This window comes from Miniopterus schreibersii (genome assembly GCF_964146895.1).
Source record: "Miniopterus schreibersii genome assembly, chromosome: 11".
Classification (NCBI taxonomy): domain Eukaryota; kingdom Metazoa; phylum Chordata; class Mammalia; order Chiroptera; family Miniopteridae; genus Miniopterus; species Miniopterus schreibersii.
In genome coordinates, this window is record NC_138111.1 from 15,379,193 (window position 1) to 15,394,787 (window position 15,595).

General features: G+C 49.8%; 1 protein-coding gene across 4 annotated transcripts in view; it reads left to right on the forward strand.

The window, feature by feature from the left end:
• Nucleotides 1-14,824, forward strand: part of GSN (gelsolin) — a 51,519-nt gene extending 36,695 nt beyond the window's left edge. For all 4 annotated transcript variants that reach the window (XM_081151805.1, XM_081151806.1, XM_081151804.1 and 1 more), the window contains 12 exons: nt 157-246; nt 2,739-2,871; nt 4,011-4,099; nt 4,284-4,499; nt 6,494-6,627; nt 7,542-7,632; nt 9,480-9,650; nt 10,280-10,454; nt 11,423-11,547; nt 11,756-11,833; nt 13,788-13,848; nt 14,449-14,824. In XM_081151805.1, the coding sequence (XP_081007931.1) occupies nt 157-246; nt 2,739-2,871; nt 4,011-4,099; nt 4,284-4,499; nt 6,494-6,627; nt 7,542-7,632; nt 9,480-9,650; nt 10,280-10,454; nt 11,423-11,547; nt 11,756-11,833; nt 13,788-13,848; nt 14,449-14,618 (1,533 nt within the window). In that variant the 3' untranslated portion in view covers nt 14,619-14,824. The remainder of the gene's footprint in view (nt 1-156; nt 247-2,738; nt 2,872-4,010; nt 4,100-4,283; nt 4,500-6,493; nt 6,628-7,541; nt 7,633-9,479; nt 9,651-10,279; nt 10,455-11,422; nt 11,548-11,755; nt 11,834-13,787; nt 13,849-14,448) is intronic.
• Nucleotides 14,825-15,595: the final 771 nt, after the last annotated feature.

Here is a 15,595-nt window from a genome sequence, read left to right on the forward strand (position 1 = left end):
TGGGGTTTTCCCCTAGCTGGAGGGTCGCTGTGAATGCCCATGTGGTCCTTGCTTACCCAGGGAGAGGACTCTTGTCAGGAACCTAAGCCCTTCCCTGGGGGAGGAGGCTGCCGGGAGCTCAGGGCCACCGTTTCTTCCCTCTCTCCATCTCTGCAGGTGCTGGGCTCCAAGCCGACTCTGCCGGAGGGTACTGAGGACACACCCAAGGAAGACGCAGCCAACCGCAAGCTGGCCAAGCTCTACAAGGTGAGCCAAGGCTGCTCTGTCCCCTGGGGTCAGGACTGGCAGGTGGGGGACTTGGCCCTCCTGAGTTCCACCGAGTGGGACCTTGAGCTACCATGCTTGGGAGGTATGGCAGGGGGCTCAGCTTTTGTATGTCTCCAACGGACACCCATCTACTTCCTTCCCCTCCTGCACCAAGAACAAGGAAAGCCATTGACTGCAGACACATCTGTGCCATGTTCATCTTGGCAGCACGGATCCTCCCTCTGAGACTCAGTTTCCTAGTCTATAAAGTGGGGAGAAGGGCAGTAAAATCAACTGCAGTGTTTCTGGGAGTCCACAGAGAAAACTGATGGCAAAGTGTTTTAGGAAAGAACTTGGAGACATACTACAGAAATGAGCATGTGCTTGGAGGAGGGGGTTATGGTTAATGACTTTATTTATAATTTCTTCCTTGTGACTTTAAGAACTGAACTGAAGGTGCTCTTGAGCTAAGGAACTCTGGCTTGGTGGCTGAGCTCTGAGAGAAAGCCCCACATAACTGTGACATTCATGTTGTGCCCCGGGCTTATTTGTGGTGAAATAACAAAATGGGCCACAGATTCTCATTACCTCAAAAGCAAAACCACACAAGAAAAACCATATTAGTGATTTTTGTTTTTATAAAGTAATACATGTTCACTGTGAAAATAAAATAGCAAGCAATACTCAAAAATATAAAAAGATACAACATACAGATGAGGTATTATAGAATTGTACATTTGAAACCTATATAATTTTATTTATTATTATTATTTCTTAATTTATTGATTTGAGAGAAAGAGGAAGGAAGAGAGAGAAACATCGATTTATTGTTCCACTTATTCATTGGTTGATTTTTATATGTGCCCTGACCGGGGATCAAACCCACAACCTTGGTGTACCAGGACGCCACTCTAACCAACTGAGCTACCTGGTCAGGGCAGAGGAACCTATATAATTTTATTAATCAATGTCACCCTAATAAATTCAATAAAAATTTTAAAAATATATAAAGAAAATAGAAGTCAATGCCGTTTTACTGGTTTAAGATAACCAGTCCTATTTTAAAAATGTGTTTTAATTACACAAGTAACAATACTCAGTTGGGGAAAAAACAGCCTCTCTTCCAGCCCTCTCCATGAGTTACCATGGTTACATGGTTAGCAATTGGTGAAAGAAAGTCCAGATTACATCTTTCTGTGTCTAATTATATACTTTTCCATCTCTACTTGATACAAATGGATCCAATCTATTCGTGCTTTCCTGTGGCATTCCTTTCTCCCCTCAACATGATCGTGACTATCTTTCTATACTGGAGGCCCACTTGGCTCTTAGAGCAGCTCTATGGTGGTCTATTTTAGGAGTATAAGAGTTTCAGCATATCCCTAAGGATGAACACTAGCGGATGTTTACACCTTTCCAATCGCAAACAGTCCCTCTGTGCACTTGTGCTAAGTAAGACAGTAGAGCAAGTTCCCAGCGTGGGCACAGGCTGAACAGTGAGTCGGTGATTGAAAATACTGGTTCTGGAGTTAGACTGCCTGGGTTCGAATCCCAGGCCTGGTACTTTGTAGGTATGCAGGTTACTTCACCTCTCGGTGCCTTGGTTTCCATGTGAATAAAATGTAGATAGTAGTAGAAGTATCATAGGGCTGTGGCAAGGGTTAAAGGAGTTCTATTATATAAGTTATCACTTATATAAATTGCTTTGTAGAGTGCTGGCACATACTAAGTACTCAATAAGTATAGAACACTCATTAGTTAAGGTTCTGACACACATTATTGCTAAACTGCACCCTGGAAGGCTCCCAAATGACCTCCCCGGGGGTCTGAAAGTGCTTGTTTATCAGAGCCTTGTCCACAGTGGGTATTGTCAACCTTTCGAATTTTAACTATTATGGTACACTTTTAAAAAATAATTTAATGAACTTTTTATTTTGGAATAGTTACTAGGTTTACAGAAAAATTGCAAAGATAGTACAGAGGGTTCCCATATACACTTCATCCAGCATCTCCTTAACGTTGAACATACCAGGCACATTTGTCAAAACTAAGAAATTAACATTCGTTCAACGCTATTAACTAAACTACAGACTTTATTCAGATTTCCCCAACATTTTATTCTAGATTCCAATCCAAACTACCACATTGCATTTAGATCGGTTTTGCTTTTAATTAATTAATTTAATTAATTAATTTATTACTTATTTATTTCCTGATGAGAAGCCTTCTCAGCCAACTGTACAGTTCTTCTCCTGAGCCTCCCGCATGCCTGCATTTTGTCCCCCTGCCCTTTCCGTGTGCCGTTGCCATGTTACACCTGTGTGTAGGTCACAGATGTGGCGCTGACAGAGCAGCAAAGGAGAAAGAAAACCTGAGCGAGCCTCAGAGCCCGAGGGCGCAAGTCCAGGATGCGGACCAACCCATGTGTTGGCTTTGGGGTGCCCTCTGGGCAGGCTGAGGCTCACATTCTGGGCTCCCTTTTGTCCTCTTAGGTCTCCAATGGTGCAGGCGCCATGTCAGTGTCGCTGGTGGCTGATGAGAACCCCTTCGCCCAGGGGGCCTTAAGGTCAGAGGACTGCTTCGTCCTGGACCATGGCAAAGACGGGAAAATCTTTGTCTGGAAAGGTACTGGGGGCTGGGGAAGGGTTCTAATCAGGTCTTGGGTGGGAACTCCTGCAGTCTTGCAGGCTCTCAGCTCCAGAGGGAAAGTAGAATGAGCGTTTCAGGTACCTCGAGGCAGTGGCAGCAGGCTCCTCAGTGGAAATCAGGAGCTGAGCTAAAGCTCTGGCTTTGAAATTGACTTGCTGTGTGATCTTGGATACTTTACTTGCCTCTCTGGGTCTCAGACTTTCTATTTGGACTAAAACCAGTGTTACCCAAATGTGTCATAACACCCATTCTCGGAGAAGTTCATTGGCATCATATAAAAAAATATGTAAAAAAAAATATATATATAGCTTTGTGTTCAAATAAGTTTCTGGTCCACACTGGGTCAAATTATGTTCACAGGCTTGTTTACCGCAGGACTTGTAAGGTGCCTTTAACGTGCTAATGTATTTGGGGCTTTTCATGAAGGTGGTCTGGTTTCTGTTTGAGAAACGCTTGTGCTAGGGGCCCGTGGAACTCTTCGTGGACTGTCTTGGGTGCTGGTTTTGGGAGGCTCCGGGGAAACGCCAGCCCAGATGTTTCTGAGCGGATGCATCAGCATTTTCCTTGGATGCTCTGTGATTAGTCCAGAGGAAGAGGCCCGAAGGGGAGGGAGGCAGTGGGTGCACAGGACATGGCAGAGAGACGGAGGGAGAGTTGAGCACTTGTGCCCATCATCATCATCATCATCATCATCATCATCATCATCATCATCTGGGCTCCTCAGCCTTGGCCCTGAGAAGACTGGGGACTGAGGGCTGGCATCTTAACCTCCCGAAGATACCGGTTTCCTTATATGTAAATGGGGATAAGACAATAATGATCTTTATCACAGAGGGTTATTATGTGGATTAAATGAAAATACCTATGTATAGTGCTGAGCACAAAATACATGCACAGTAAATTGTCTAAGACAGCGGCTGTGGTTGCTGTCATCAGCCAGGACTCCCGACTGGTCAGCAGGGGCTCTAGGAATGGTCAGCTCTGGGAGCCTCTCACCTTGGCTGTCCATAGTCTAAGAAGAGTAAGCAGGGAGGTTTGGCTGCTACTTTCTTTGGACCACTGACTGTCAGGGTGCAGCACTGAGCTCAGGCCCCTGATTTTCCATCCGCTGCTAGGCAAGCAGGCCAACACAGAGGAGAGGAAGGCTGCCCTCAAAACGGCCTCTGACTTCATCTCCAAGATGAACTACCCCAGGCAGACCCAGGTGAGTCTGGAGTCAGGGAGGAGAGTGAGGGGGGTTCAGTTTGGGTGAGAAAGGGCTGGGGTGGGATGGGTGTTCCCCGTCAGTGTGGACTAGGTGTCTGAGGCTCCTGAGGACCCCTGCTGGGTGGTCCCTGTCCTGGGGTGCCCACCCCAGCCACATCCTGCTCTTCCCTGGCCCCTTTCAGGTCTCTGTCCTTCCTGAGGGCGGTGAGACCCCACTGTTCAAGCAGTTCTTCAAGAACTGGCGGGACCCCGACCAGACGGATGGCCTGGGCTTGACCTATCTCTCCAGCCACATCGCCAATGTGGAGAGAGTACCCTTCGATGCCGCCACCCTGCACACTTCCACTGCCATGGCCGCCCAGCACGGCATGGATGATGATGGCACAGGCCAGAAACAGGTAACTGGGGGCCCCTGCCCCGCTCCCTCCCGCGCATGGCTTCCTGCTCCCCCGAGGACTTTCCTCTATGGGGTTTTTACCACAGTCCTGGTGGATGAGATACTTTTGTCTTAATTTTTACAACCAACATACTCTAAGCATCTACTGTGTGCCAAGCCCTGTGCCAAGTGTCTCAGGATCCACCTGCCTTTGAGGAGTGCCTGGTGAGGGAGGGGAGGGGACCATGGCCACAGCTGATTGCTCAGACCTGCATCATCAGTGAAAGCTGGGAGGCAAGCCCAGGGGTTATGGGAACAGAGGAAGGACAGTGAGGGTAGGGTGGTCAGGGCAGTCTTCACAGAGATGGGGACACTTGGGTTGGGTCTCAGAGTATGAGCAGGAATTTGCTGCCAGAGAAGAGCAGTGGGCCATATAGCAGGATGCTATCCTGGGAGGGGCCTTGAGTGTCCTGGGAGGGTGTGGACTCATTCTTATAACTTGTGGGTGCTAGTGAGGTTTTTTGGGTTGTGTTTTTTTTTTTTTAAATATATCTTTACTGATTTCAGAGAGAGGAAAGTAGAGGGAGAGAGAGAGATAGAAACATCAATGATGAGAGAGTCATTGATCGGCTGCCTTGTGCATGCCCCCAACTGGGGATTGAGCCCGCAACCCAGGCATGTGCCCTGACCGGGAATCGAACCCCAATCTCCTGAATCCTAGGTCGACGCTCAACCGCTGAGCCAAGCCTGGCTGGGCAGGGTTTTTTTCTTTAAAAGCAGAAATGTGACAGGCTCAGTTCTGTGCTTTCAAAACTCTCTGGGAAAATGAATTAGAGGCAGGAAAATGAAGAGAAACGTTCCACAAAGAGATTTTTATAATAGCTTGGGGAAGAGAAGGTAACCTTGAGACCAGGGAGGTCACAGTCAAGATGAAGAAGAGTAGGGTGGGGTTCAGAGATGTTTATGAGGTAGAATCTGCTTCCAGCAAACATGGATTCCATTCCACATGATAGAAATAGCAAAAAGGTTAATTTTTATTTATTCTCGTTTGTGTCATTGGTATTATTACCAATGCAGTGACAATGTTCAGGGTAGGGCAGTGTGGAAAGAGCCCTGGCAGCCTGGCTGTGTGACATTGGGCGAGTTTCGTAACCTGTAAAACAGGGTTAAGTGCTACTCCATCACCGTCAAGAATTTTCAAGGTTCAGAGATTCTGAGCTTCTGTTTCCTGGGACTTAAAGAGCGCAGTGTCTGTGCAGCACCACCAGGTGGCGCTGCAGGGCTTCAGGACTATCTGGGAAAACCATGTCACCAGAGCTCTGAAAAGAGATCTGCCAACAGGGATCATTTTGAGGTCACCTAGTGATGGCCCTGCCTCTGGAGGTGATCTGTGATGTTCAGACAATTCAATAGCGATACAGATAATGGTAATGTTAGTAATAACAACAATAATAATTCTAATAATAAGAGTAGCTGCCATACTACAGAGCTATCACCCTGTGTGTCAGGCTCTGTGCTAGACTTCCATGAATAAACTCACTTGATCCTCACAACAACCTTCCCAGGTAGGTACTCTTATTACTCCCATTTTTCAGATGAGGAAACTGAGGTTCATAGAGTTTAAGCAAGTTGTCCCAGGTCACACAACCTCTAAGAGGATGGAGGCTGATTTGGATCGGGCCCTATGTTTGCTTGTGCCCTCAGCCCTCACTAGGGTTGTGCTCACTAAAAGCACATTCTGTATACCGCCGTGCAGCCACCAGTCCCTGTGCTGATCCCCCCGAGGAGGAAGTACAGGACGGGGCAGGGGTGCAGTTAAAAGGATTAGGAGCGGGACACCTGGGTTTGGATCCGAGTGGCTCTGTGATTTGGGTACATTATTTCACTTCAGTCTGAGCCCAGGCGGAGTCACCTAGGAAAAGCTTGTCCCATGCTGGAAACACAGTGCGGTTTCCCAGCCGGCATGAACTGGGGGTGGGGTGCCGCACCATGTTGAGCGCGGCTTTGCTCTGGCAGATCTGGAGAATTGAAGGCTCCAACAAAGTGCCGGTGGACCCTGCCACGTACGGGCAGTTCTATGGTGGTGACAGCTACATCATCCTCTACAACTACCGTCACGGCGGCCGTCAGGGACAGATCATCTATAACTGGTGAGGGTCTGTAGCCACGCGCTGTGGGGTTGGAATGTGGGAGGCACTAAGGGTGGAGGCTGAGCAGGGCTGAAGGATGTGTAAGGGGATGTGGGCCTGAGATGGGACAGCACTCTGCTGGGAAAGGCTCAGATCCAAAGGGCAACACTGCTTGTCTTGCTTCTTGAAAGGACTTTTAAGCTATTCTTATAAAAACATTCCTCGGCCATTAAGAGATGTGGTGAATAGGGAAGGAGCAGGGAGAAAGAAACCAACGGAAAATCTCTGCCACCATTCCACTCTAAGTACTATGTACACAGATGTTATCCTCCCATATGTTTTCTAATGAAGAATTATTTTTAATTCTTTAAAAATAAATAACACATTTATGTAACTCAAAAATCAAAACAGAATTTAAAAAAAGTATATATTTAGAAATCTTATTCCCACTCCTGTTCTCCAACCCCATCCCTCCAAGGGTAACCACTTTTATTAGCTTTTTGTATACCTTTCCAGTAATTCTTTATGCAAATGTAAGCAAATATGACCCTATATTCCTAGTTCTCTCCCTTCCTTACACAAAAGATAGCATACTTTGTATATTGTCCTGCACTTTGCTTTTCTCACTTATTCTTCCTGGAGGTCAATCTGTGTCAGCCAGCTTCCTTGCTCTTTTTCACAGCTGCATAATATTCCGCAGTATGCCTGAACTGTAGTTTGTTTAACAGATTCCGTGTTGATGCATACTTGGATTGATTCCAGTCTTTTGCTATTATGAGCATTGCTGTGGTTGCTCCTCAGAGAATCCCTTGCCCTCTCTGGTGTCAGTTTGATTACCCGTAATCTGGAGATTTGTAGGTTTCTCAGGCCCAGGCCCAAGGAGAGACTCAGGACTCTGTGTGAACCCCAGTACTGAGTGTCTCTTCCTTTTCCAGGCAGGGTGCCCAATCCACTCAGGACGAGGTTGCTGCATCTGCCATCCTGACTGCTCAGCTGGATGAGGAGCTGGGAGGTACCCCTGTCCAGGTAAGCCCAGTCCACTGCCTCTGTGGGTCACATCTGGGCCTTGTCCATCTTTTCACTCATCTGTCTAACTGTTCATCCATCCATCCATCCATCCATCCATCCAATAAACATTTATGAGGGCTCCCATGTGCCTGGCATTTTGTCTGCAGCCATAAACACACAGACCTGCCCCTGCCTTGATGGGGTTTCCAGTCTAAGGGGCGGAAAGATATTCAGCCGACATGCACACAAATGAGTGCATAATCACACACGAGACCAGATCACACGCTGTGGTGTGTGCAGTGAGTGAAAACACTAAGATGTGCGGGAGAGAAGCAGGAGAGGCAGCCTGGTGGAACAGCTCAGAGCATGGGCATGGAGGCAGCCCATGCGCTGAATCCAACTCCACTTGTGGGCAACCATGGGCAAGTCACTTAGCCTCTTTATACTTTGTTCTCAAACTGGGGATAATAACAGCACCTATCTGCTGATAGGAGTGCTGTGCGGATAAACAGTATTTGTAAAGCATTTAGAGCCATGCCCGGCCCATAGAGGGCCCTTTATGCGTGCATGTTGAGTATTAGGATATAGATCCCAGGTAGGATCTAATGGGATTAGAGAAGGACACCCCGTACCCTCACCCTCTTGAGGAAGGGGCTTTTCAGCTGGGGCCTAATGGATAAGAGTTGACCAGGTAAAACATGAAGGAAAGCACATTCTGGGCAGAGGGAAGAGTAGGTGCAAAGGCCCTGGGGTGGGAGGGGGCATTGGGTATTAGAAAGATAGGAGTCTGGAGAGATGCTCAGAGAACCCAGATGCCATGGGGAGGATGTTGACCTTGATCCTGAGAAAAAGGGAATGTTGTTGAAGGATAAATGTGATTTGAGGTGATTTAGGGGTCTGAAAGGTTGTTCTGGATACAGTGTGGGGCCCCCTAGAGGGCAGCAGAGCCAGGTTGGGAAGATAAGAGGGAAGGAGACAGAGTTTTCCTTCCTCTATCCTACACTTGGAGTGGGTGGGGCTCTATATCCTGATCAAAGGTTGGTTCCCTGAACTTGGTGACAGTGGTGTCCTCTGGGTGCCAGGCACCCAGTGGGATAATGGCTGTCTTAGCCTATTTGATCCTGACAACAGCCTTGGGGATAGCGTTCTTCGCCCCATTTTACAGAGGAAGGACCTGGGAACTTGAAGCACATGCCTGAATTCTCACCATCAGGGTGACTCTGGGACCCAAGCTCTAACCCAGCTGTGGAGGGTCATACTGGGGAGTGAACACAGTACCCCCAACACATACTTGAGATTTCCTCCTAGATTTAGCTCACAGGGTCGCGCCTAGGATCTGAGTAGGCACCTGGGCAGGAGCAGATGTGATATATCTTGGAATAGACCTGCAGCCTGCGTCTGGGGTGCACCCGCTGTGTGGCAGTGGTCTCTCCAGATATGGAAGGTTCTGTTCTCACGGCTCCACTGGCTTTTGTGTCTGGAGCTGACATCATCATCCTGGAAGCATGTCCACGAGCAATCCCTGTGCTTCCATTTAAGGGAATATTTGCAAACATGGGCTCTCTTGCTTCTTGGACAAGATTCAGGGCCAGCAAGGCAGGTCCTCTTGGGATTGGAGAGCGACTGAGCCAGTGCCTGGGGGATCACAGGCCACAGGGCCGTCTCCAATTTTCCTGGAACTCCCCTTTCCCTGCCCAGCCCTGTGTGCTGCGGGGTCAGCTCCACACCACACACACACAAGTGTGATGGCCTCGTTTGGGAGATTGGCCTGGACTGTGCTGACCATGGAGGGAAGGTGGGCTGGGTACCACACAGAACGACTGGCGCCCCCACTTCCCTGACTTGCTCTCCTGTCTTCCTGCCAGAGCCGTGTGGTCCAAGGCAAGGAGCCCGCCCACCTGATGAGCCTGTTTGGCGGGAAGCCCATGATCATCTATAAGGGTGGCACCTCCCGCGAGGGCGGGCAGACAGCCCCTGCCAGTACCCGCCTCTTCCAGGTCCGGGCAAGCAGCTCTGGAGCCACCCGAGCTGTTGAGGTAACTAACACCTAGGCCCTGGACCCCAGGAGGACATGGCATCCCAGAAACCTCCAAGGCTTGATGGGCAGATCTCTGGGCACAGGATTGGGTGGGTTGGGTGAGGGGTTAAGAAGCAGCTTTTTGTGCCTTCCTGCCCTGGCAGCAGGATTGTATGTCTTAGAGTTACCCGTGTTTCAAGGATGCCCAGGGCCCCTTGTACCTCTTCCATAACAGGGAGCTCATGGCTCGCAGGTAGTTCAGTCTTTATAGCCTGGACACTGTTCCTGATTACATTTCAGTTGGCTACCATCCCTTTCATGGTGGAAGGCACACACCCAAACATAATCCTACAGGACAATCTGAGCAGCCTAAAGGAGAAAGAGACTATCACCTCCTTTATTCTGGGCACTTAACTTCTGTTAATGCAGCCCAGAATTCTAGAATCACCTTGGCTAGCCAGAGGGCATCAGTGACTCATGGAAGTCAACTAAGCCCCACAGTGTCCAAAGTCTGTGCCCTCAGCTGGGATGGGGTGTGCTTGCCCAAGTCCCCACCTAAGCTGGTCCTGTTGCAGTGTCTCCTGGGCTGTGAGAGGGGGCTGAGGGCATGTTGTCTGGTTTCCTGTTAATTGAGTGCTGTTCTCCCAGATAATGCCTAAGGCTGGTGCACTGAACTCCAACGATGCCTTTGTCCTGAAAACCCCCTCGGCTGCTTACCTCTGGGTGGGTACAGGAGCCAGCGAGGCAGAGAAGACTGGGGCCCAGGAGCTGCTCAGGGTGCTGCGGGCCCAACCTGTGCAGGTGGCAGAAGGCAGCGAGCCAGGTAGGAAGGAGCAAGGGGCGGAGGAGCCTGCTGCTCTTCGTGGACTGTAGGTATTAGGTTTCCCTACCTTCCTTCTCTTTTGGGGGCTTTATGTCCTTACCCTTCCTTAGTGCCTGTCTCCTAAAGTGTGACAAGTAAAAGTGGGCTGGGTGAAAATGAGGGCTCTGGTGAGTGAGAGAGAGGCCTCTGGGACTTAGAGAAAGGAGAGCTCAGTGTGGGCGGGGGCAGTCAGGGAAGGCTGCTGGAGGAGGTGGCCATTTGCTAGGAAGCCTTGAAAGACCACAGGTAGGAGTAACAGCCTTGCAAGGGCTGCGGTCTCTCCTAATCTTTAGACTCCGTGTACAGAAGTGCTACGGGCCTCCTCTGTTTCCAGAATATGGACCAGGATCATCCTTCTATGCCAGCCCTCAGTCTTTCTGCTCTTACTTTTAAGCCCACTTCCTCCTGCCTGGTGCTTAATAGACCCGAGCACTTGAAATGTCACTGGTGGGAATTAGTGAGGATAAGGAACTGAATTTTACACTGTACTTAATTTTAATGAATTTAAAATTTAGTCACCCATGGACAGAGCAGGTAGAGTGGAAAGACTCCGGGGATTGGAGTCGGGAAGATCTGCATCCTGGCTTTACCACTCGAGTACTGGCTGTGTGATGTTGAATGTGTCGCTGAATCTCTCTGAGCCCCAGTCGGCTCATCTGTTGAGTGGGGATAACTGTCCCCATTCCTGCAGCGCTGTCGTCAGCCTCAAGCCAGAAGTAGTCCTGGCTGAGTCTACTGCCAAGTCTGTCCTCTCCGGGCTCCCTTCACCTTTGAATCTCTCAGGCCCCGTCCCTCATTGGCTCCCTGGGATTTTAAGATGGAGGTTGGGGACTGAGAGCAGTGGTTGCTCCAGGCAGAGTTTGTCCCTGGGTGTGATAAGTGCCAAGGTAGTGGTGTCAGTTGGCGATTTGTGTGGCCTCCTCTCACAGACAGCTTCTGGGAGGCCCTGGGTGGGAAGGCCCCCTACCGCACGTCCCCACGGCTGAAGGACAAGAAGATGGATGCCCACCCTCCTCGCCTCTTCGCCTGCTCCAACAAGATCGGACGTTTTGTGGTGAGCCCCTGCTTTCCCTTGGGGAGGCATGTTCCAGGGAGTGGGGGGAAGATCAGGGGGAAGCGGAGCTGATGGCACAGCACAGAGGAGGGAGCCCCCTGCTGGCCAGAGGCTGTCCTGCAACTCCCTCGTGGGGAGCCTACGGGGGGGGGGGGGGGGGGGGAGGGCTGGCTGTGTGCTTTCACTAATCTCTTCTGTTCCTTGCCAGATCGAAGAAGTCCCTGGCGAGCTCATGCAGGAAGACCTGGCCACTGATGACGTCATGCTTCTGGACACCTGGGACCAGGTGGGTGAAGGATAGAAGGGGAAGGCTCTCTCGGCCCTGAGGTAGTGGGAAGACCTAGACTTCTAGCTCTCAGGTGGTTGACAGAGGACTTAAAAGAGGCAGTGCCAGGTATTGCTGGAAATGTGCATCAGCTGCTGCGAGCCTCCATTTCCTCACCCGCAGAATGGGAGTGATGGTACCGCCTTGCATACTCCAACAAGGTGGGATGCAGATAAGATCCCCTTGCAAACTGCGAAGCACCATATAAACCCAAATCAGATGACCAGCATTCTCTCTCAGGCCTTCAGGGAGTGTGAACTTTTACTTTAATTTAAATCTGCTGGTAAAGAAAGTTGAACATAACAGTGTATCATATGCGAGCATAAACTGTCCAGGGTCTCCTGGAGGCTTTAGAGGACTCTGGTGTCTGCTTCATCTCAGGGCAGGCCGTCCTGTGGGACTTGGCAGGGAAAATGCCACTCATGCATTCAGCCCATGCAGGGGCGGGCAAAAGTAGGTTTGTTGTAGGCGGTGGGAAGGGCACTGGGTGTCAGTCTGGTGGGGTCAGACCGGACTTGGGTTCAGCAACCTTGGTACTTGGGTTCTGGCTAGGAAAGAGTTCAGATACAAGACCCAAGCCGTAAGAGAACATTTATTTGGTAAATCACAGAGGTAGAAAAAGTATTCCTAGAAGAAATGATTTTAGGAAACAAGTTATAGAAGCAAAGGAAGGGCTCTTGGAGCTTGGAAGTGAGGAAGCTAATGGTAAGGCACAGTAGATAAAGAAGACACTCCTCTGCCCCTACAGGGCTTGCGTTCCCGTGGAGGTGGCAGTCGGTAACCCTTGCTGTCGAGTTGGCTTCTCCCAGAGTTGTCAGGCAGCAGCCACACAGGCGTGACTCCCTGCTACCCTCAGGGCTGCTTCTTGGGATCCCCAGTTAGAAGAGCAGCACGTTTGCAGAGGAGCGAAATGTTTGCAGCTTGATTAGTCCAGCCACCATCACTAATTGCTCCACTGGCTACTTAATCTGTTTGTCTATTTGTTCTCTCAGCCAACTTTTATGAAGTGTCTTCCAAGCAAAATGCTGCCGTGCTGGGAATCCTATGATGAGCAAAACAGACACATACCTGCCATGGAGGGGCCAGTGTAGTAGGGAACACTTGTGAATAAGAGCAGCGAGATGATATTTTATTGTCTAATACTGTTTTATCAATGACAAGTGCTCTTTAAAATATTTTACACACACACACACACACACACACACACGGATGATACCTAAAAAGCAGCTAAATAGATATTTTGGTAACAAAACTTGTCAGAAGACCCAAAATGCTGGTTGCGGTGGCGAATTGTTCTCATTCCAAGCTTTAGGCCCACGTTGGCTCAGACACACAGACTGGCTCATAGCAGACTCTTTCTCAGTGAATATTTGTTGGATGAATAAAGCTGTGAGCATATGTTTGACCACTCACTTGTTGAACAGATAACTGCCTGTAAAGGGATAATTCATGACTTCTAGGGAGGGATCAAACTCAAGGCACCTGGTTGCCAGTGTGAATGAGTGAAGCAGGTTGGGATGGGGGACATGAAGGAGTGGTGGAGCCTGAGGCTAACGGGAACTTCCCATCTCAAGGGGCAGCCTCTGCTCAGCTTCATCCACGCGAGAGTGAAGGCTCATGTTTGTCAGATACGCCAGGTTTCCTAGAGAAGTTGGAAATCTAGATTTAATGTAATCAGCTGGCAATTAAATTTGTCTAGAAAGACATTGCCGGCCAACATAGAGTGGTGAGTGGGCAAACAAAGCACATTTGTAGATCAGTGATTTGCAACATCTGTTTTAAAGCCTAGTCGTCTGTGGGCTCTGTCAGCTAAGGGTTTGTCCATCCCGCGCCTTGAACCTCCCGGGACTCCTCCTCCAGCAGTGAGCTTGGGCAGCACCCCTCATGCACTTTTTGTTTCACATCTCACCTGCAGGTCTTTGTCTGGGTCGGAAAGGATTCTCAAGAAGAGGAAAAGACGGAAGCCTTGAGCTCTGGTGAGGATCCAAGTCTGTTTCTTATGGTGGGGTGGGAGCAGCTTCCTTAGAGTCTGGGAGCTCGTGACAGTTGGGTGGGGACTTCCCCATCCATGGTCGGTCCCCCGTGAGCCCTGCCCAGGGTGGTGAGAGAGCAGCTCAGTCCCTTCAGAAAGCCTCAGGTCACGCCAGGGAAAGGAAGGAACAGAGCAGCTGCTTCAGGATGAGTTCCCAGAAGGCCCAGGCACTGAACTTGCAGAGTTTAGGTGATGGAAAGCAGATCGCTGGTGGCTGAATGGACTTGATTTGGAAGCTGGGACCCCCGAAGCTCATTGTTTAACATCTCCCGCTAGGGGACAGCAGGAGAAAAATGATCCAGGTTTTTTAAGGCAGGAGGTTAAGCTGTAACCCCATCCCCTCCTGGGTTCCTGGGCAGGGTGGTGGAAGAGCCATGTGAGTATCATTGCCTGTTAGGGACAGCGGTGTCCAGTGCAGAGATTGGGCATTAGGGACAGTAGGACCAAAACCTATGTTAGGCAACTCCTGCTCTGAACCGCCTCTCCCGGGAGAGGGAGGCACTAAGGAGTCCTGGGTTTCCTTCTCCTGCATGCGTGTCTGCAGCCAAGCGGTATATCGAGACGGACCCAGCGAATCGTGACAGGCGGACCCCCATCACCATGATCAAGCAAGGCTTTGAGCCTCCCTCTTTCGTGGGCTGGTTCCTCGGCTGGGATGACAACTACTGGTCTGTGGACCCCTTGGACAGGGCCCTTGCGGAGCTGGCTGCCTGAGGAAGGGCAGGGCCCACCCCTGTCACTGGTCAGTGCCTTCTAGAACTGTCCATCCCTCAAAGAGACCTGATAGCAGGGCCACCCTGATGTGTGTGTGTATTTTTTACAGTAGCCAAAAACAGCCCTGCAAAAACAGTCCTATCAAACTTGTCTCAAGTATCTGTGCTTTGGGGAATTGAATTCAATAAAAGCTTTTTTGAAGTGTGTCAGCCTGCTGTGGCTCAGTACGTCCTGGTAATTACTCCGAGGATGCCCAGGGAGGGGCCTCCAGGTGCCTGGGCACCTGTAGCGGAGCTTCATTCACCCAGCGTGTTCATCCCGGCCCTTCACGAGGCGGGTGCCGAGATGAGATGAAAGGCGCACGGATGGTCCTGGGGAGCTGCCTGTGTGCAGGGACACGGAGGGCACCGGGGAGGCTGGAGAGCCGCAGACGCACATGCGAGTCCGGCCCCCGGGCAGGAGAGGGGGAGAAGCGTGGCCAAGCATCGCACTTGCTGGGCAGGCCCGGAAGGTTCGGCAGAGCTTCTGGGGAATCCTTGAGCTGAAGTAAAAACGAAAATTTTTTTAATGGTATGGCCCCATTTTTGTGTGTGTGTGTGGTAAACTATACATAATATAATATATATCATTGTGACCGCTTGTAAGTGTACAATTCAGTGGCATTAAATATACTTACCATGTTGTGTAGCCGTCCCCAAGCCTTTTTCCCAATCCCCAACATCAAGTCTGTCTGTTAAACAAGAATTCCTGATCGCCCGTTCCCCTAGCCCCTGTTAACCTTCATTCTGCTTTGTGTCTCTATGCCTTTGCCTTTTCTGGGTGCCTTGTATAAGTGGATTCATCTAATGTTTGTCCTCTGTGTCTGGCTTATTTCACTTAGCAGAAGAATGTTTTCAAGATTCATACAGTTTGTAGCATTTGTAAAAATTTATTCCTTTTTGTGACTAGAATTCCGTTTACTGTATATGGGTAGACCC